The sequence below is a fragment of the Syngnathus leptorhynchus genome, chromosome 16 (genome assembly GCF_054491065.1).
Source record: "Syngnathus leptorhynchus isolate UIUO chromosome 16, UIUO_Slep, whole genome shotgun sequence".
Classification (NCBI taxonomy): Eukaryota; Metazoa; Chordata; class Actinopteri; order Syngnathiformes; family Syngnathidae; genus Syngnathus; species Syngnathus leptorhynchus.
In genome coordinates this window covers 8,742,049-8,764,436 of record NC_141210.1, presented here as the reverse complement: position 1 = coordinate 8,764,436, position 22,388 = coordinate 8,742,049, and the positions used below count along the sequence as shown (strand labels likewise).

At 47.3% G+C, this 22,388-nt stretch overlaps 1 protein-coding gene across 9 annotated transcripts; it reads left to right on the top strand.

Annotated features, from left to right (window-relative positions):
- The first annotated feature begins 730 nt into the window (after window positions 1-730).
- Window positions 731-9,524, top strand: LOC147044738 (arf-GAP with dual PH domain-containing protein 1-like). Of its 9 annotated transcripts, XR_015068547.1 has the most exons (11): window positions 737-879; window positions 1,633-1,763; window positions 1,885-1,976; window positions 2,113-2,195; window positions 3,218-3,330; window positions 3,601-3,747; window positions 4,440-4,502; window positions 4,569-4,640; window positions 4,700-4,928; window positions 5,261-5,401; window positions 5,566-5,706. XR_015068547.1 is itself a non-coding variant. In XM_085934520.1 (10 exons), the coding sequence occupies exons 2-10, from the start codon at window positions 1,640-1,642 to the stop codon at window positions 5,917-5,919; spliced, it is 1,473 nt and encodes a 490-aa protein (XP_085790646.1). In that variant the 5' UTR covers window positions 731-879; window positions 1,633-1,639; the 3' UTR covers window positions 5,920-9,524. The 9 variants fall into 9 exon arrangements, 6 of the variants coding, with proteins under 6 accessions (XP_085790646.1, XP_085790645.1, XP_085790651.1 ...); XM_085934520.1 differs by having other exon boundaries at window positions 731-879; window positions 1,885-1,972; window positions 4,569-4,928; window positions 5,566-9,524; XR_015068548.1 differs by lacking the exon at window positions 5,566-5,706 and having other exon boundaries at window positions 4,569-4,669; window positions 4,764-4,928; window positions 5,261-5,399.
- The last annotated feature ends 12,864 nt before the right edge of the window (window positions 9,525-22,388 follow it).

The following is a 22,388-nucleotide window of genomic DNA, read 5'->3' as shown; positions in this document are numbered from 1 at the left end:
CACATCCCCAAAACATGCTTGGTAGGCTGATTGGAGACTCTAAATTGTCCCTAGGTATGAGCGCGAGTGCAGATGGTTGTTTGTTTCTGTGTGCCCTGCGATTGGCTGGCAACCGGTTCAGGGTGTCCCCTGCCTACTGCCCGATGACGGCTGGGATAGGCTCCAGCACGCCCGTAGGGGCAAAGCGGATCAGAAAATGGATGGCTGGATTTCTACACGTTTGTAACCTCCTCCAAGCAGTAGGATTAAATTAAGCTATTTTCGACAGTGTCTTGACCAGTTTTGACCCTTCAATCTCACAGCTCTGAGACAGATGTGCCAACTATGCCGTTACTAGGTTAGATGCAAGTTTGGCTTTACCGCAAGAAGAAAACTGTCCCGTTAAGACTTCTATTTGGAATACATGTACAACATTTTACATCTGCTACTCTCATCCCAAAAAGTAATGTGAATTTACACCACTGTCAGTTATTCCCATGAAACAACCAGATTGCTGAAACGCTAACTGCTGCTCAGTTACAGTTTACATTTCAAATACATTTAAGTATTTTTTTAGTTTTCACAAAAGTATTTACAACTGCCTTGCGATTTAAATAAGCATTTGGAAACTCGTAAACTAAGGGCCCCGGGTCCAATTGCAATGCATGCAATACACGCTAATGCCGCGAGGGGGCTCTCGTCAGCTTCCGTCGATTTTCCCTACCTCCGTGCAGCCTGTGCGTACGGCGGCGTCTTCTGGTCGTACGGGAGTTGAACATTGTAACCCGGCGAGGAGAGTCGCCTTGAAGATGTTTTCAGAGCGAGAAAACAGCAGAAAGAGGCTGATGGAACTTCTGGACAAACCAGGAAATAGTCACTGTGCGGATTGCGGAGCGACAGGTAGATACTCGCTCGCAGTGGAAGAAAGCAAGGGGGGTTTTCTTTATTGATAGATTAGTTATTCTGATAAATACACATACATACCGTGACGTGCTTTTGTCTCACATAAACACATAAGCAACAATAACATGTTGTACCCCTCTAGAAGCTTATCCGGGTTCTGTGAGGACCCAAATGCATAACAAACAAATGTTTATCAGTGGAGATGATTACCAATTTGTGTTTGGAGCGTAGGCAAGGCGACAGGCTGTGACTAGGGAGGTAAAGCAGGTCCGGGATTGACAAAAGTCGTAAAAGTAGTTACGTGGTTGAATATTGGGTTTGTATTAAATAGGGCGCTGACGATGATAGAAGAGGAGATCTTGTATATCTGTATCTTCTGTATCTGTTCAATCCTTTCTACAATTTTGTGTGCGAGAGTACGTTTTTGTAGTTCAACTGGAATTCATTTGAAGCCAATAATTATGGAGGGCACTGTTCTACGACTAAGAGCCCCATTTTCACGAGTGGCAATTTCGGGCTACTTTTTGGCACTTTACAGGGGCCCTTCAAAGAGTGACTGTTCATAAGAGATTTTGCCAGAATACCCTGGACTAGAAGTCAAAATATTTCGTGTGTGTGTGTGTGTGTGTGTGTGTGTGTGTGTGTGTGTGTGTGTGTGTGTGTGTGCGTGTGCGTGTGCGTGTGCGTGTGCGCGTGCGTGCGTGCGTGCGTGCGTGCGTGCGTGCGTGCGTGCGTGCTCGTGTGTTGTAGCTCCAGAATGGGCATCGTACACTCTAGGCGTGTTTGTGTGCCACAGCTGCTCAGGCCTTCACAGAAACATCGCACACATCAGCAAGGTGAAGTCTCTCCTGCTGGACCCGTGGACCACGGCACAGTTGGAGGTGAACACTTTTTTTTTTTCCAGTGAAGAGACAAGCAAAGAATAAAAAGCACGCATGCCGGAGCAGCGTGCACGCACATTGCCGCCAAACATGACATTTCTCTCTTCCTTCCCTCATGCAGTTGATGGAGTCAGTGGGCAACCACGCGGCCAGGGCTACGTACGAGCAGACGGTCCCCGCGTTCTACTTTCGGCCCACTCACAAAGACTGTGCGTGAGTGACATGCCAAACTTTAGTCCGTAGGCGTTTTGGAAAACTAACAAGTCGGGTTACTCGTATCTTACAAGTAGAACAAAGTGAAGGTTTGGAATTAACAATGAAACCTAACAATTGTCGTCTGGCCCGGCAGGCTTTTACGGGAGCAGTGGATCCGCGCCAAGTACGAGAGGAAGGAGTTCATGCCAGGGGGGAGGCAGGAGTCCTACTCAGCAGGTAAGAGATCATGCCTGTATGCTGTAGGCCAGCCATGTGTCACTCTCCTCAAGCGCCCCTTTCTTTAAAGATGTGTACTTTCTCTTCTTCTTTTTTTAATCTACGTGCACCAGAGAATGTCAGGGAGATGCAAATCTTTCGGTTGAAGCACAACGAAAGTAAACTACTTCCTCCTTTGAGTTTGTGTTCATTGTCAACGACACTTAAAGTCTCAAGTCATCTGTCCACGGGACATGAATCGAATTGGTGTTTGTGTCGATCCACAGTTTGCGTTTGAACCGGGTGAGGCGAATGCTATTTGTTAGCCTCTTGCGGCTTTTTGCCTTGTTTGCTAGTATGAGGCTAACCAAACTGATCCAAGTGGAGCATGTAGATCTGATTGGTGCACTCTAGCTCAGCGCGGGCATCCTCCGTCAGTAGCGCCTTCTCTCATTCTGCTGTTCAGCAATGCGGCTGCCAGGAAGAATGGAGCGCCGTTTGAACGTGACTCTGCGTGTTATGAATGACCAATCCCAATGGCTAATCCGACACGCCACACTTCCCTTGTATACTTTTTGCAGGGGAAGGAAGCGCATTATCATCCATTTCAGACTTGCAGCACGCTCGAAAGGAAGAAGATGACGCTGTCGCTTTTGTCTCTGTGGTGTCGGGGCCTGTGTTATGCAACGATAAGCCACATCTTCCTCCAGTGCAATTTCTGGTTAGCACACACTTGGAGCGTTGGAAACAAATACGATGGGTCCAGTCGATTTCAGTGAGCACGCACGCACTGAGACAAAGCCCAGTTTTTGCCACAAAAGAAAAACAAGGCGTCTTTGGGATATTTTCACCTCTTAAAAGCAAGGCGGAGTGTGCTAACGCTCCATGTGAAGATGCCGCCTGCGCACACAAAAATACTATTGTTACTTGCAGTACGGTGGCCACATGGTATCTGACCAACTGTATTTATGTGTCGGGATGTTTGCAGCTGTTGTCGCGGCGCCCGGAATATAATCCCACACTGCGGTGTCATTTTGTGCTAGGCTACCGGGAGGGGTTTCTATGGAAACGAGGCAGAGACAACGGACAGTACCTCAGCCGAAAATTTGTCCTGTGCGAACACGAGGGGGTCCTCAAGTATTTCAACAAGCAGGATGTGAGTGATGAAGATTGTTGTGTGAGCTTCTTGTAGAAGAGACAAATACTGCAAATGCATTTCTCCATGATAGAAAGCGGAACTGCAGCAGTAGACATGTTTTATGAACAAATCTGACTGTGCCCATCAAAACTGGGCCAAATGACATGTTTTGTTATTGTTTTATACAGCTCTTGTATCCAAGCTCCAAGCAATAAAAGATTGGCCAGGGTATAAATAACAATGGACAAATGTTGGACAAATGCAGCAATTTCTTTGTGTATTGTACAGGGGAGAGAGCCCAAAACGATCATGAGCATCTCTACAGTGAACGCCACCTTCCAACCCGCTAAAATTGGCACAGCCCATGGTCTTCAGATAAGCTACCTGAAGGATGAGAACACTCGCAATCTCTTTGTCTACCACGAGAATGGCAAGGTGCGCCACTAGCTATGCGCAATTCAATACCGCTTCATGCGGCTGCGCACATTTTCCGAGATTGGCGCCTACGGATAACGTTGATCGCGCACCCATTCTGAGGAGGTTTGTGCTCTACAGCCAAACTTGGCGTGATTTCCTGCCCATTGTCTGTCTGAACTACAATACGTCATTCCAATCTGATAACAATCGAAGAAAACGACTTGCACTAGTTTGCTCCCAAGGACCTCTCCCAAACGGACACTTGCAATCAAAACGGCAGACTGGTCGCTCACAATTAGGGCTGCCTGCCAAATTTCACCTCGACGACTGCCGTGCAGCAATCAGCCGACATCTCGACAACACAGACACCTGGAAATTGCCAAAGAGTGTTTTTCAGGCCAACAGCGGAAGCTCGCGAGGCTTTTGCAAAGTCTGCTTACGATTGACATGAATTTCACGCGGCCAGGCCACAGTGGCTCTGGCTCTCGATCCGGCGCTTGTGATTTTGCGCTTTGAGCGTCTTGGTGAGCAAAGTGTCGTTCTCCAAAGGAAATGGTGGACTGGTTCAACGCCATCCGAGCAGCCAGATTGAGCTACCTGCGGGTGGTCTTCCCCGGAGCTCCTGTGGCTGACGCAAGTCTCACAACGGCTACTCGTCGGCGATCGACTAATGACAGCAATCAACTCTTGTTCTTGTTCTTTTCTTCCAGCTGCTGCCCAAGTTAACCAGGGACTATGTGAAACAGGGCTTTATGGAGAAGACTGGTCCCAAGGTGAACTCGGTCGTTCTCACCCATACGCAGTAAAATGACACCTCATCGTGGTTCTCGCATGTGCAGCACACAGAGGGCTTTAAGAAGAGATGGTTCTGCATGGATGAGAGGAGACTCATGTACTTCAAAGATCCCCTGGTGGGTCCGCCGGCACCACCTCATGTCCTGTGGGTTGACGCGACTGCCTGCTTTGCAAGGACGCCTATGCGCGAGGCCAGGTCTTCATCGGCAGTCAGGAAAACGGCTACGACGTCCTGCCAGGCCTCCCGCCGGGTATTCGCAGCTCCCGCTGGCAGTACGGGATCACCGTGGCCACGCCAGACAGGACCTTCCTTTTTGCGTGTGAGAGCGAGAAGGAGCGGACAGGCTGGATATCGGCGTTTCACACATTCATCAGCCGCCCAATGTCCCCTCAAGAGTATGCCGGTATGTTCCATCTCCAGCCGGGTGGCCTCCTGCTTAACTATAGTCATCCATTTGAAAAGATTATACACCCACATGGACTTCAAGTTGAAAAGCGTGCATCTCGGAGGAGGCGTCATATCCGGCATCCGATAGGTGCAGGCTCAGCGGCGTGATAAGCACGAGCCACCAGTGGGAAAAGCATCTCTGCTCATTCCTGCTTGCCTGCTGAGCAATCCAAACATGCGCAAAGCTGCTCTTTGGAGTGTGCACATTTTGTTAGCATTACATTGAAGCATGTTATTTGCATGTTATATTTGTGTTTGTGACACCTCCCTCCCCCTTTCTTTCTGCAGTGGAGGCCCGTTTTAAGCACCAACTTGACAATTAGGATCTCGACAACAAACTGGAGGATGGAGCCATTTTACCTGCCAGCGAGAGGACGTCATGCCCTTTCCCATTCGGCAACTTCAACGTGGCGGCGGATTATGCATGAGGTCTTTTCTCTTTGCTCACTTTCCATTTGGATATGACTGCTTGATGCCGGGAGGAACATAAAACAATGTTATTGTTTCCAGTTAGGCTTCTCTAACCCTAACGCCATATTCTATCCATCCATCCATCCATCCATCCATCCATCCATTTTCTTCCGCTTATCCAGGGTGGGCGCAGCAGCTTTAGGAAGGACTCCCAGACATCCCTCTCCCCAGCCACCATCCAGCTCATCCCGGGGGATCCCAAGGGGTTCCCAGGCCAGCCGAGAGACATAGTCTCTCCAGCGCGTCCTGGGTCGTCCACGGGAGGCGTCCAGGAGGGTATCCTGATGAGATGCCCGAGCCACCTCATTTGGCTACTCTCAACATGGAAGAGCAGCGGCTCTACTCCGAGTCTCTCCCGGATGACAGAGCTTCTCACCTTATGTCCTAGGGAGAGCCCGGACACCCTGCGGAGGAAACTTGTTTTGGCCGCTTGTATCTGGGATCTTGTTCTTTCGGTCACGACCCATAACTCGTGACCATAGGTGAGGTAGGAGCGTAGATCGACCGGTAAATTGAGAGCTTTGCCTTTTGGCTCAGCTCTCTCTTTACCACGACGGACCGGTACAGAGTCCACATTGCTGCCGACGCTGCACCAATCCGCCTGTCGATCTCGCGCTCCATCCTGCCCTCACTCGTGCACGAGACCCCAAGATACTTGAACTCCTCCACTTGGGGCAGGATCTCATCCCCGATGCGGAGAGGGCATTCCACCCTTTTCCGACCGAGGACCATGGACTCGGATTTGGAGGTGCTGACCCTCATCCCGACCGCTTCACACTCGGCTGTGAACCGCTCTAGTAAGAGCTGGAGAACATGTCCTGAAGAAGCCAACACCACCACGTCATCGGCAAAAAGCAGAGACGCGATGCTGAGGTCCCCAAACCGTACCCCCGCAACGCCTCGGTTGCGCCTAGAAATTCTGTCCATAAAAATTATGAACAGAATCGGTGACAAAGGGCAGCCTTGGCGGAGTCCAACCCTCTCTGGGAACGAATCCGACTTACTGACGGAAATGCGGACCAAACTCTGGCATTGGTGATACAGGTACCGAATAGAGATGCACCGATCCGACTTTTTCAGTTTCGATACCGATGCCGTGGCTATGCGTATCGGTCGATACCCGATACCGATCCGATATTATGGTTGACTTAACAAGCTACATACCTCTACATGTGGAACAGAAAAGACTAAAGGCAATGGCATCAGGCATGACTACACAGTTCTTTCCTAAAACAAAATGTAACAAGATAAAGCAGATTAATGCAATGAACTATTTATTTGTAACAAAAGTTGTGCAACAGCAGCAATAAAGTGTATCAGCATTTAAATTCAAGTAAATTAGGATACAAACTTCTTTAAAAAAATACAAATGTTGCAGCTGAAACTGCACTGGGCAAATATAGAAAGGGTGATCAAGCACACAGTAACCAAATATTAAAAGAAATAGTAAACATGTAAACATTAGGTGCGTTAACTGCTGTGTAGGTCCACCTCCCGCTCTCTTTGATCTGCTCAACTGCTGGAACTCCTGGTGCTTCGTTGCGTGGTGTTTCTGGAGATGCTTAATTAAATTGGTAGTACTATAACTGGCAGTACTACCACCACCCCTGGCAACATTAGCTTTGCAGACATTACAAACTGCCGTCGAGGTAGTTGGCGTGTTCAGTTTAAAGTACCTCCACACAGCTGACTCTTTCGTTCGCTCCATGTTTGCGTTTGTTTAGAAAACTCGTGGCATGCGGCACGCGTGCTGCTGACGTATGACGTAGCCCGCGTCCCAATAGATTAAGAAAAGGATCGTCCCACAGATCGGCTGCATTTTCCGATACCCGATCCATCTATTTTGTTGATATCGGGGCCGATATCCGATCCAGATATCGGATCGGTGCATCTCTAGTACCGAACCGCCCTTATCAGTTGGCTCGGCACCCCGTACTCCTGAAGCACCCTCCACAGAACCTCCCGAGTCACACGGTCGAACGCCTTCTCCAAGTCCACAAAACACATGTGGACTGGTTGGGCGAACTCCCATCACCGCCGAGGATCCTGCTGAGGGTGTAGAGCTGGTCCACTGTTCCACGGCCAGGACGAAAGCCACACTGCTCCTCCAGAATCCGAGGTTCGACCTCCTGACGGATTCTCCTCTCCAGCACCCCTGAATAGATCTTACCAGGGAGGCTGAGGAGTGTGATTCCCCTGTAATTGGAACACACCCTCTGGTCCCACTTCTTCAAGAGGTGAACCACCACCCCAGTCTGCCAATCCAGAGGCACCGTCCCCGATGTCCACGCAATGCTGTCGAGGCGTGTCAGCCATGACAGCCCCACAACATCCAGAGCCTTTAAGAACTCCGGGCGGATCTCATCCACCCCCGGGGCCCTGCCACCGAGGAGTTTTTAACTACCTCAGTGACTTCAACCTCAGAGATTGGAGAGTCCGCCTCAGAGTCTCCAGGCCCTGCTTCTACAATGGAAGGCGTGTCGGTGAAATTGAGGAGGTCTTAGAAGTATTCTCCCTACCGACTCATGACGTCCCGAGTCGAGGTCAGCAGCACGCCATCTCCACTGTAAACAGTGTTGACTGTGCACTGCTTCCCCCTCCTGAGACGCCGGATGGTGGACCAGAATTTCCTCAAAGCCGTTCATTCTCCATGGTGTCGCCAAACTCCTCCCACGCTCGAGTTTTTGCCTCAGCAACCGCTGAAGCCGCGTTCCACTTGGCCATCCGGTACCTGTCAGCTGCTTCTGGAGTCCTGCAGGCCCAATAGGACTCCTTCTTCAGCTTGACGGCCTCCTTTACCGCCGGTGTCCACCAGCGGGTTCGGGGATTGCCGCCACGACAGCCACCAACGACCTTACGGCTACAGCTCCGGTCGGCTGCCTCAACAATGGAGGCACAGAACATGCTCCACTTGGACTCAATGTCCCCCGCCTCCTCCGGGACGTGGGAAACGCTCTGCCAGAGGTGGGTGTTGAAGCTCTTCCTGACAGGGGATTCTGCCAGACGTTCCCAGCAGACCCTCACAGGACGTTTGGGCCTGCCAGGTCAGACCGGCATCTTCCCCACCATCGGAGCCAACCCACCACCAGGTGGTGATCAGTTGACAGCTCCGCCCCTCTCTTCACCCGTGTCCAAAACATGTGGCTGCAAATCCTACAAAGTCGATCATTGAATTGCGGCCTAGGATGTCTTGGTGCCAAGTACACACATGGACACCCTTATGCTTGAACATGGTGTTCATTATTGACAATCCGTGTCGAGCACAGAATTCCAATAATAGAACACCGCTCGGGTTCAGATCGGGGGGGCCGTTCCTCCCAATCACGCCCTTCCAGGTCTCATTGTCATTCCCCAGGTGAGCATTGACGTCACCCAGTAGAACAATCTTCAGAAGGGGCGCCCTCCAGCATTTCTTTCAGGGACTCCAAGAAGGGTGGGTACTCTGAGCTGCTGTTTGGTGCATAGACACAACAGCAGTCAGGACCCGTCCACCGACCCGAAGGCGGAGGGAGGCTACCCTCTCGTTCGCCGGGGTGAACCCCAATGTGCAGACGCACAGCTGGGGGGGAATAAGTATACCCACACCTGGTCGACGCCTCTCACCGAGGGCAACTCCAGAGTGGAAGAGAGTCCAGCCCCTCTCGAGAGGGCTTGTACCTGAACCCAAACTGTGTGTGGAGGCAAGTCCGACTATGTCTAGCCGGAACTTTTCTGCCTCGCACACCAGCTCGGGCTCCTTTCCAGCCAAAGAGGTGACATTCCGTGTCCCAAGAGCCAGCTTCTGCAGCCGAGGATTGGACCGCCAAGGTCCCTGCCTTTGGCCGCCGCCCAGCTCACAATACACCCGACCCCTTTGACCCCCACACACACACACTGGTGGTGAGCCCATGGAAAGGGGGACCCACGTTTCCTTTTTGGGCTGTGCCTGGCCGCCATATTCTAGAGAGCAAAAATGGCGACTCCCACCCGTAGGCAAGTAAATGCCATGTTTTGAATGTAGTGTTTAAGAATACATGCTTGGTAAAGTTTAAAAAAATGTGTTCAGTAACTGTCAATTTTTGGATTAAACTGGAAATCTTGACATGCTAGCTTGAGTTGAAGGTTACATTTCATGTTTGTTTGGAAAGCAGTGGAGTTGGTGCTGCTCATTTAGAGAATGGGTTCCACCTGTGTGGAGCCGCACACCTGAAGGGGCGGGCATAATCTGTGTCAGTGTCAATTTAGGCAGCAGCTAATCGTGCAGGGGTGTCGAAACTCCAGTTCTCGGGGGCCGAATCCCTAGATGTTTTCCAAGATTCAATTGATCAGGCTCCTGCAGAATGTGAGGATGAATTGGTCATTTGAATCAGGTGTGTTTAATGAGGGAAACTTGGAAAACATTTGACACCACTGAATACAAGTGAGCCCACCACTGCAATACCGCGATAGAGGACGCTATTTATCCACTCGTAAAAGACATGTGAGTGATTTCAATGCAATTCCACCAGAGGGCGACACCTTGATAGGTGTTTTTTTTAAACCAGTTTACCCATATCTTTTTGCCTAACTCACTTATTTTATATATTTGCTCAACCATTTTTTCGTTCGCGTTTACTGTTTTTATTCTTTTAACCAATAATCACCCCCATTTTAACATGTTTTTTTTTATATAAATGCATTAACCATGTGTTTTTAGGTGTATTTTTAGGCATTTTTTTTCTTAACCATCTCCTTTAGCATGTTTTTTTATTTTTTTTTATCAGACCATGTAGACCACGTTGTAGTTTTACGTTGTAGTTTTACAGTTAATCTCTTTTTAAACCATTATTTTATCATCTTAATATTTTTTTGACCAGTTTTTGGACCAGGTGCTTGCAGTTCTTCACCTTACCATATTTTTATTGGTTAACCATGTTGCAAAAAATAGAATAGCTGTCTTTTAAGTAAACATAATAACACTAATCCTAATTGTATGAAGAGCCACTGACGGGCCGGCACAGTGCTCCACTTGCGTGACTTTGGTGCAGGCAGTGTGGCTTCAGTTTCCCGCCCAGAGTTGGTGTGAATTTGAGCGTGAACGCGTCAGGCCGCGTAGAAACGGTAACCCACAAGGAGGTTTGCTGAAACGTCAAAAATCATTTGCTTGAGTGTCAGTCATCTTGCTTTAAAGACGCTTCCAAGTGGTCTCAGAGGACTGTGCGGCTCTGGCATGGTCTCAGAAATTTGCTGCTTGCTCGAACAAGCCCAAAAGTTGGACAATTTGCTGGAGGAGAAGGTGACTGGCGGGAACTATATCCTTCCCGGCTTCCCTCCAAATCATCCAGTAGCCTCTGCAGTGCATTCCGACTGACAGCTGAGATTGGTTCTACCCGCCCGAGCAGCTGTCACCGCGGCAACAGCTGAAGGTTTAAAAGGTAATACGGAACGGACCAACCTCGGGCTCCCTTACCATCTTGTATGGATGAACGATGCTGACAGCTCATTTCAGATGAACATTATTTTGGTCTTTTGTTTGCTCTTTCAAATGAAAGGCCACACACAATCTCTTTGGCACTTCTGCTATGAGGCAAACACAATGTAAAAAAAAAAAAAAAAAGGTCTGATTTTTGAAAACCATTTGTTGAAGAAGGTGTTTAATGTACGCGTGGTCATCAGTGTGTAGGCCTCCACCCATCAACATGTGTCAGTTTACACATGGTCAGGTGCCCAAAACCATTGACTGTGATGGCGTGCAGCCGTCTGACCACTCGCTCAAACCAACCCAGTCTCGCCAACTGTTGATCAATTGGCCTTCACATGCTCGTTCAGCTGTGTGTGTGTGTTAGAATAAAATGTTGTAAAACATATTTTAAAGTATTTTAAGTATTATGAGTGTTGCATTGTGTATGATTAGATTTTTTAAATTAAATTATGACAACAAACACACACACACAAGGTGTGAGCGCAAAAAGTGCAGTGTGAGTTTGAAAGAGTGCGTGTGGTATGTGGGTGGTGAGTGAGTGTGAACGTGTGTGTTTGTGTGTTGTGTATTTGTAGAGTAATTGCAGTTGTGACAGCTGGAATGAAGGAGTGGGGGCGTCGTGCGTGTGATGGGAGGAAGTGCCAACAAGAGCACGTGTCTATTAATTTTCACTTAGCGTGTGTGTGCGTGCACGTACGTTCGTGTGTGCACGTGCGCGTGGTTCTTCTGTACGTTCACTTACATTCTGTACATCTGTGTTTATCATCTCTTTAGGGTCTGATGTTATGTACAATATGGAGCTTTGTTAAATAAAGTATCTGCACATGATTGGGCTGTTTATGTGACACATGCAATTAGTAATTGCTCATTCATTTTGGTTTTCACGTACATAAATGTTGGGTGATGAACAGGACCTTGCGCAATGCATTTTCATGGCAAATGTTTTTAAAGGATCAATTTTGACACCATCTTCAGTCCACATGAGACACCAAAGAACACAGAAAGATCAGTGGAATTCAGTATTGCTGTCACATTTAAGAGAATCTCCAAGAAAGAGTTAGTTAGACCGCTGCCTAACAGGAGTGCCTAAAGAAGAACAAGGTATTGCATGTCAAAATGCTATTTCCCATGTTAGCGACACTTGCCTGGGCATGTTTGTGTCCGCTGTTCGAGTCGGTGAGGTCACCCCAGCCACGGAGGCCGGTTGGCTGCGATGAGGTTATTGCGCCGGGCGGATTAAGGCGACAACTGGCGCTGAGGCCGCTGCCAGGGCCAAGCGGGTCATTTGCGTCCAGGCCGCTCCTCCATCTCCTGGCCACTGCTCTCGTCTTTTCATGAGCCGCCTATTGGCAGCGCCCCAGTGCGAGGCTTGCCAGAACCGCAGCGGGAAGCCGCAGTTGTTGTCGGGCTTCTTTTCACTCCTCGCCTCTTGGCTGGAAGCGCAGAAGAAGGACAAGATGACGGTGAAAAAGAGGAGCTCGGGTTACCGCACAAACACGCTCATCAACTCAATTATGCAACACTTTGAGGATAAATTGAGATAAGATTGGGATTATGAGGCAGACAGATGCCATGTTACCACATGAGCAGATGGAGGCTGCGGAGAAGCAACATGCAGGTTATTTTATCAAAGTGTGTATATAGCTTTTGCCTGGTTCCTGTGTAACTGCTTACCACTCCCTTTTATGCTCACAAAGCAGGGGGAAAAAGTAGCAATGGATTAAGGGCATTTCTATTCATTTCAACAAAGAAAGATAATTTGAAAAAGGACTGTTGTATCTCAGGGCGCCAGTTACTGTATGTATAAAGCCAGCACAGACACAAAACGTACACACACCACAACAGCTGCTCACATGTCCGCAGGGACCACCACCAGTGAATCTCCTGCTCTGCTGTTTTCATGACAGGAAAAAAGTTTGTTTTCCATCACACAGACAGAAACATGGACGCATTGACAGGAAGCTTACATCTTCACGCACACTGCTGCCATCCCTGCACAACATCTAAGTGCGCTCATGACTTCCTCACCTTCTTCTTCATTCACATTCCTTTGGTTAAAGTGTAGTCAAGCACACTGTCTCTTTCTAACCAGGCCCCAATGGACCTTCTGTGAAATTCGTTCAATCTCATGCAGACAATACCCAGAAACCTGATGCTGGGTTTCCTCCAGCAAAATGAAGAGACAAATTTAAACGACTGTATGTACCGTAATTTTTGGACTATAAATTGCGGTTTTCGTCATAGTTTTGGGGGGGGGCGACTTATACTCAGGAGCGACTTATATGTGATTTTTTTCACAAATTTTCGAAATTAAAAAATCTGCGATGTAGTGAAACCGCGATGTATCAAGGGATTACTGTCATTTGAACTGCAAGTGACGTCACCCGCGCGGCGGTTGTTTACATCAAGGGCAAAGGATTCGATCACGGGAAGACGAAGATGACGAAGGGCCCCACGTACTACCGGCATCATTAGCGGCTTTGTTTTTAAGTGACACGGAGGACAAAGAGTTTGAAGGATTTAATGATTTGGAGTGATACAGAAGGTTTGAAAAACTATTATGGCTTCTACGCACGCCCGGTCCTTCTCGACGGGAGCTCTCTTTCACCTCTATAATATTTGAATGTATATTTGAAATATACTTTATATATCGTTATATGGGTCTGTGGAATAATTAGAAATGCAACTTACAACGGGTCCGACGTCAGCATATGCGGCGCATACGCGGCATTGTTTACATAAAGCACGATCGATGGATTTAATGAATTGGAGTGACACAGATGGTTTGATAAACGTGTTATTTATGTAATACTTACTTGAATAACTCTGAATGTTACGTCAGGCCCGTTCTCAGCTCCTCGTTTGTGTGTATGTCACGTTAGCATACCGTATCGTTTAGCCTGTTGTTGCTGGTTCATGTCTGTTTTTGGTGTTGGATTTTGACAAATAAATTTGCCCCAAAAGTGCGACTTATACTCCGGTGCGACTTATATATATATATATATTTTTTTTTCACTTTATTGTGCATTTTATGGCTGGTGCGACTTATACTACGGAGCGACTTAAAGTCCGAAAATTGCGGTATGTGTAAAAGTAATGACAGCATTTACGTGTCTGTGGCAAATAAAGGTGCCAACGCACCGCGCAAGAGGTGGACTGAAGAGGAGCTCTTTTTTTTCTACAAATGCTGCACCAATGGCCGTATTCCTTTGGCTTTTTTATTTAGTGTACCACTATAAAACAAAAAAAATTCAGTGTATACATATGTTTTTGTTCGTGTAAATATGATTTTACATCTTGATCTCGTTCTGTCTCTTCTTTGTGTGAATTATGTGGCACTATTTGCCTGGTGGATGGACATGCGATCAACACACCACTCCTCCCCAGTGACCGTGTCACATATCCCTCCGCCCAGAAAAGCGGTGCCGCAAAACAGCGGTCCACAGCCTTTTTACGAGTGTATAAAAGTGATCAAGTCATCACAAAAATCACAAAAAATCCATGGATACGCCGCACCAGACGACAAGCCGCAAGGTTCAAAACTTGAGCAAAAAGTAGCAGTTTATAGTGTGGAAATTACGGTCATAGAAAATGGAGAAAACTGAATGGAGTAAAAAATAGCCCCTAAACAGATCATAAAAGTATCTCTGCAACATCCGGAGGGATAGATTACACTCAATCTTGGAGACTCCAAGTGCACAATAAAATGAATATAAAAGCAAAAAAGTGGATTTATTTGATACATCTGGCTTTGAGAATGATCCGTGTCAACTGCAAGACAAAAAGGTGCCAAAAAATCAGTGTGTGTATGTTTCCATTCTGCCTGGTACACTCAAAGTCATATTTGGAGCACGAGTTGAGTGACCGAATTGAGTGCCTCTTCACGGCGTTATCAGGTTCGGCAGGTATCTGGTAAACATACAAACTATACCGAGTGAATGCGGGTGGGCGTGTTGCCAGACCCATCCACCCCCCCACCCTCAGCAGCAGCAAGGTCAACTTAAGCAGAGTCCACACAAAATGACAACCAGGCCGAAATCTTGGTACTCCGACAGAAATTATAAGTAGTATTTTGTGTTGGTCAATTGGAGTACACCACCAACTACAGTAAAGGAGCAGTAAGCGCTCCAAAATGTTCCGCCTGGTCATGTGTGGGGTCGATGACACTTTAAGTTGTTAAAAATCCGTACTTGTGAAACGCACTTAACATGGTGACAAGTTTCCGGTGCCCATGTGGCAGTGTCCGGCTGTCCCACATCACACGCTAGCGAAAAGAACAGTTGCCGTGTTGATACGGCCGCAGTGCAGATAAACGCCAACACTCGCAGACAAACAAACACCTGCGAGTATTCACAGGGAAAGCAGACTTGGCAGCAAGCACAGTCCAACTGGTGCCGGCGGTGCTTCCCTGCCTGGCCGGGTGAGACAATAGCAACAGGGGCCATTCTTCACTGTCCCTCCGTCCTTGTGATGAATGGTCAGGACAGAGGGGAGTAAGGGATGAGGGTCACTGCTGACACTGTGACTCAAAGCCTGTTCACAAGTCACCATCTTCAACTTAATCTGAACAAAAATTGGCCGATTTTGAACAGGCACACTTGCAAATAGAGCATATTACGACCTCAATGGGTTGGGGTTCAGATTTGGGTTTGGGCCATCTCATGGCATTTAAAGTTTTATTGTCAATTTCTTCACATGCCAAGACACGCAAAGAGATTGGAATTGCGTTTCCCACTATCCCACGGTGACAAGACATATTACAAAACATCCAAGAAAACAACACAAAAAGTAAAAACAAGAAGGCACATACAATGAATAAACAAGAGCGATGAATAAATAATAAATAAATAAAGAAAATAAATAAGAGGAGCAAAAATGGAGCAAGTGTGCATACAGCAGTCAGTCAGAATATAGCACGAGAGTAGTGCAAGGCAACCAACACGCCCAAAAGGTCAGGATGTTATGCAGCCGAGGGGGGAGGGGGGAGAGAGTTCAGGATCCTAACAGCCTGGAGTATGAAGCTGTTGGTGAGTCTGGTGGTGCGGGAGTGCAGGCTTCTGTACCTCTTCCCAGAGGGCAGCAGATCAAAATAAGTGTGAACGGGGTGGTTCACATCACACACAATCGTGGTCGCCTTGCGGGTGAGATGGGGGGTGTAAATGTCCTTCAGGGAGGGGAGTGAAGCACCAATAATCCTACCGCCTGTGTTCACTATGCGCTGCAGGGCCTTCATATTGTATTCAGTGCAGCTACCACCCCACACAGCGATACAACTGGAGAGGACGCTCTCAATGGTGCCACGGTAGAATGTGGTCATGATGGCGGGAGGAGCACTTGCTCGCCTGAATTTCGGCAGGAAGTACAGGCGGTGCTGAGCTTTCTTCGCCAGTGAGGCAGTGTTGGTGGTCCAGGAGAGGTCTTCACTGATGTGCACCCCCAGGAATCTGGTGCTGCTCACTCTCTCCACCACAGCACCGCCGATGGTCAGAGGCAGGTGTTGGGTGTGACCCTTCCGGAAGTCAACAACACTCTCCTTGGTCTTGCTGACGTTCAGCTGGAGGTTGTTTTTCCTGCACCACGTGGCAAGAAGGCCGACCGGCGACCTGTATTGAGTCTTGTCGCCCTTGGTGATGAGACCCACCAGAGTCGTTTCGTCAGCAAATTTCCGCATGCGGTTGTTGCTGTAGGTTGCAGTGCAGTCATGCCTCACCAGGGTGAAGAGCAGCGGACTGAGCACGCAGCCTTGGGGGCCCTCGTGCTCAGCGTGATGCTGCTTGAGATATTGTCGCCGACACGTACCACCTGAGGCCTCTAACAGAGGAAATCCAGTAGCCAGTTGTAGTGGTAGGTACTGAGACCCAGTTCGTCGAATTTGCAGATGAGTCGCTATGGTATAATGGTATTGAATTCAGAACTGAAGTCCACAAACAGCAATCTCACATACGAGTCTCTTTTTTCCAGGTGGGTGAGGGTTGAGTGGAGGGCAGAGCAGATTGCATCCTCAGAGGACCGTTTGGCTTGGTATGCAAACTGTAAGTGGTGAACGGTGGGGGGGAGAACGGATCTGATGTGTGTCATGACAAGCCGCTCAAAGCACTTCATGATGATGGGAGTCAGCGCCACGAGGCGGTAGTCATTGAAGCAGGATGGAGCAGGTTTTTTTGGCACAGGGACGATGGTGGCAGCCTTGAAACATGATGGGACTATGGCCTGCTGCAGGGAAATGTTAAAGATGTCCGTGAAGACACCCATAAGCTCCTCAGCGCAGTCCTTCAGCGCTCGACCTGGGATGTTGTCCGGGCCCACCGCCTTACGGGTGTTGATAGCAGCAAGTGTCCTCACGCTATCGGCAGAGAGGCACAGGGGCTGCTTGTGTGTAGGGGGAGGGGTCTTCAGCGGGCAAGTGCTGTTCTGAGCGTCGAAGCAAGCAAAGAAGCAGTTCAGATCGTTGAGCAAAGGGATGTTGCCCTCACAGCTCTGGTCTGAATGTCTTGCCACAGGCTCCGTGCGTTCCTGCTGTCTTTGAAGTGGGCGTTAATCCTACAAGAGAATGCCTTTTTTCGCTTCCTTGATGCTTCGGGACAGGTTGGCCCTTGCTGTTCTCATGCCACCTTCATCCCCAGCTCTGTAGGCTTTGTCTCTGGCCCTCAGCAGCCTGAGGACAGCCCCTGTCAGCCGTGGCTTCCAGTTAGCCTGAGTGACGATGTATTTTGTGTGGGTCACATCATCAATGCACTTCGTGATGTAAGGTTACAGAGTCAGTATACTCCTCCATGTCCGTCTGTTTGTTGCAAGTGGCTGCCTGCTTAAACATTTCCCAGTCTGTTGTGTCAAAGCAGTCTCGAAGAGCATCAGAGGCCCCCTCAGGCCACACTCGTACCCGCTTGCGAACCGGCCTAGATGCTTTCACTCTTTGTCTGTATGCGGGCATAAGCATAACAGTGATATGGTCAGAAAGTCCAATGTGGGGGAGTGGGGTGGCTTTGAATGCTCCTTTATGTGTAGTGTAGACCAGGTCCAGGAAGCTGTCACCATGTGTTGGAAAATTAACATGCTGGTGAAGCTTTGGAAAAACAGACTTTAGGTCTGCATGATTAAAATCCCCAGCGAAGATGGTGAAACCGTCAGGGTGCGCCGTCTGTTGTTCACTGACAGCCTGGTACAGTTCACTAAGAGCCGTGATCCTGTCGCTTTCAATGTTGGAAGGCGGGATGTATACCGCGACTAGCAGAATCACAGTACTTTCCCTTGGCAGGTAAAAAGGACGGCACTTAATGATCACAAACTTTGCCAGTGGCAGAGCAGTGTTTGCATACAACTACAGTGTCCCGGCACCATTCGTCACGGATGTAGACACAGATTCCTCCTCCTCGTGATTTTCCACACTTTACAATGGCCCGGTCCGCTCGATAGCATGCTAGCTGCTCCAGTTGTACAGCAGAGTACGGAATGTTGACATTTAACCAAGTCTCAGTGAACACGAGCACACAGCAGTTACTCACTGTCCGGTTCGTAGATCCCAGCAGACGAATGTAATCCATTTTGTTGTCCAGTGATCGAACATTCGCCAGAAGAATGGAAGGTATGGCCGGGCAAATTGGGTCGGCCGCTAGCCTGGCCCGGATGCCCCCGCGCTTGCCCCTCTTCTGCCTCCTCGCACACCGCTTCCGACACTTTCTATCCAGGGGAGGAGTAGCAGGCGTTGTTTCAGGCCGGAGTAGTCCGAGTTCCTTTAATGTCTCTGTTTCAAAGTTCTGAATGCTGCAAAACTCGCTTTTGCCGATGTCGAGTAGAACCTCCCTGCTGTACTTGTAGCACGACATAGTAAGACGAGACGAACACGTAAAACTGTCGGACAAACACTTTTTAAAAGAACAAAACACCGTTCGGTTGGGACAGAAAGAGGTCGCCGCCATCATCATCATTTACAGGCAAATAGAGTGGAATTCACGTTTCGGACGCTGTCATTTACTATTTGTTATTCGCAGCAGTCTCTCTATCCCGCAGAAAAGGCTCACAATATTGATTAAAGAGCCGAGAAGTTGAACATATTGAGCAGGGGCCTTCCATTCTGGTCTCCCGAGGACCAGAAATGAAGACTCCTGATATGGAGATCCTCAGTTTACAACAATTTTGTTCCTATAGCAGATTTAGATGTAATTCAGAACATCAAGGAAAAAAACTCAACATATGATCATATTATGACATGTTTAATAGTCCTTGGAAAATTGTCAACCCTGAATACAAAATCCCCACCCTAATGCACGCGTGAAGTCGATGTCTTCTTTATTGATCACAATTAAATACTTGGCAAGAGCCATCATTGCAAAGCAACCGTATCATGGTTCCTTCAGGAATAGACCAAAATATGACTGCGTGAGGTTAGTGCATCTAGCGCTCAGCTCAACCAAGCCCTGTGACTGCGTGTGTTTGTGTGTGTGTGTGTGTGTGTGTGTGTGCGTCTGTGTGCGTCTGTGTGTGTGTGTTTGTGTGTGTTTGTGTGTGCCTGCATACGCAGATGTGTAGCCACTGACGGATGTATTTTGGACAGATGTACACTGTGTAAATAAGTGCAGCTGTATAGATGCGCACATGTGTGTCCAGTGTGGTGTTGGGTGTCCGTTGACAACTGTAATCTGTATGTGTGTACAAATGTGTGTGTGTGTTTTAGTATTACAGTGCTCTGCGTAAGGGCAGTCTCATTATTTTCAGTACAATTTTGCGACTTGACAGACATTAAACACAAACAACAGAGAGGATTGCAGACACAGTGACAGTGAATTAAAAAAAAAATCAGACAAAAATGTCCATTTAGCATTGCTAACTTTGTGTATAGTATTGATAATATAACAAAATGCTTTATTTTACCATTGGCAATCAAACCTAATGAAAATGTTTCCAAATGTGTGCATCACCCCGCCATGGAGACTCGTACGTAACAGGCTTGCCAGCCTCATGGCAGGCATTACGATTGGCACTGCAACCTAATTAAGACCACACCTCACCTACTCAAAGTTTTATGGGCCAACGGAGTATCACGGAGGAATAACTCAGCCTCTAATGATGCTTAACAGTGTACGTGTTTTACAGCCGCGTAGACAGATTTTTCAAATGGAATACGAATTACCTACTTTTTATTTTTGTTAGTCAAGAGGAGGGGGAGGAGCGTCACCGAAACAGGAAGTGATTTTACGAGGGCAGGGGCACCCACAAGTAATTACTACCTGAAACATGGCTGGTGCAAAAACAATGAGTGGGATTACACCAGCCCGGAGCCTCGTAAACACTCTTAAAAGAGACGACGTACACCTGAAGTCTCTGGTCTGCAGCCGCTACCTCATTGAACTGCAATGTTGTCACAGCGGAATTAACCAAGTACATTTGTAACTGAAGTACATTTTTTTTCATCCTACGGTCTGGTATTAAACAATGTTCAAAATACTGAGCTTGGCTTGTCACTCAAGACTACACTCAAGTTGAATGTTTTTGCAAATTGATATTTGACACAATGTTGTTTTAAAAATACATGATTTTGCAACTATTTTACAATTTTACATAATCGCTGCTTTCCATTTTCTAAGTCGGAGAAGAAACATTTTTTTCAGCGCAGGTATACTATGTGCGGAGAATAACCATTTTTTTACTTGAGTATTTATTTGCCTTTTGTCAGACTGGCAAAGCGGCATTTGTGTTGTACTTTCGGCGCAAGAAAAGTATCTGTATTTCCACTTCAAAGTACAAGTCATTTTGCCACCTGTAAGCTTTTTTGTGGTTTGACCTCCTTAAGTGGTTTGGAAAAGAGAGCTATTTTTGTGACCAGTTACAATGTCACTTAATATTGTTCATTTCGTTCATATTTGATGACAATAACCGGTTGGCCCCTGGAATAGATTGATTTTCATGACACTGATTTTGCCCACACAACAGCCCTTGTTTTCCACACATACACGCTCGTACCACAATGCAGCACCAGCCCTGTCCTAGTCTCTTAGACCGAGGGCTACGGCTAATCACTTGAAACAAATCCAATAACACAAAACGCAGATGCTAGCATTTCATGACAGCAATTTGGGACACACTTTTTTTTTTTGTCTGTCAATGTACTTATACAGCTGTCTTTATTAACAACCATGCTTGCCTAATTGCACTCGCTGCAATTATGTCACTTAACTGTATTTAACCATATTAGCGGAATGGTGGCTCTACCGGCAAAGCGAGAGAGCGAGGAGCACAATTGAATCATCTCACAAGCTGATGAGGAGGTACAAGCTGAGGACAGAGACAACTAGTAGCATCAGGTTAAATGACTCAATTTCCTATTGAAAAGTTTGAATGTAATGTCAGGAAAGAAATTATTCATATGTGTAACATCAAGGTCATCATGAAATTCAATGTATGATTATTATTAAATATCAAGATAAAATATATACATACAATATAAAATGAATACCAACTCATGGAACCGTGGGACTGCCAATGTGGAGTAGAAATCTTTGTGGAGCAAATAGGTTCCAAGATACTTGCGAGTCCGTTCAAACTATTTGCAAGTACATACCCGTGAAAACGTATTCAGGGTACGTATGCTCACACGTATTTGCAAACATACTTGTGAATATGCTTGAATGTACTGGTAGGCTAACAGCTAACAAGCCTAGCATTTTCCCGAAAATGCCATGGGGCTATTGATTTGTGCATGTGCGAGTAAAAAAAAAAAGCTTCTCTTTTTTTTAACCGACATTAAATCTATAGAGGAAATATACACCATATTAATATTGGCAGAAATGCTGAACATAAATCATGCACTGCGTATATAATAAAACCACACATGTATGCGTAAATTATGCAACCACGGATTTCACACAACACCATATTACAAATAGACAATGTTTACTTATTTGATTTTCAAAAAATATTAGCATAATGTAGGTCAAATGCAAAAAAAAACAATACATTTGAACATATTTGTGATTATGTTTGAACGTACTGGCAAATACATATTAATTCACACTCCACACAATTTCCTACTAGTACATGCTATGAGGTCCAGAGAGCGCAGCAGAAAGGCCATGAGGGTGGAAGTGTGGTTGAGCCGCGAGGCAACCAGGACATGTGCTCAGGGCCAAGGTTCATTTCCCGTCATTATGTCCCCCACCCCATCTCACTCTATTACTTGCTGGAAGTCCCCCCCCCACACACACACACACACACACACGCACACACAACCATATCAGTGTAAGATTCCACGTTGCTCCTTCGGACTTCAGCCAGTAAAGAGTCCCCCTGCATCCCAGTGATGACCTGCTCCTGGAGCCCATAAACTGCAGCCAGCCCACCCAGACAGAAGCTCTTAAAAAGTCACTTGAGTTAATGTCACCACAGCTGATTTTGTGTAATGCCTGCACTTGAAATTGTTCGGAAGTTTTCGCTGGGCGCAAAATGTGACCTACTATATTTAATGTGGCAACACGATCACAGCAGAGTGTTGCTTGGTGATGCATATTAGCG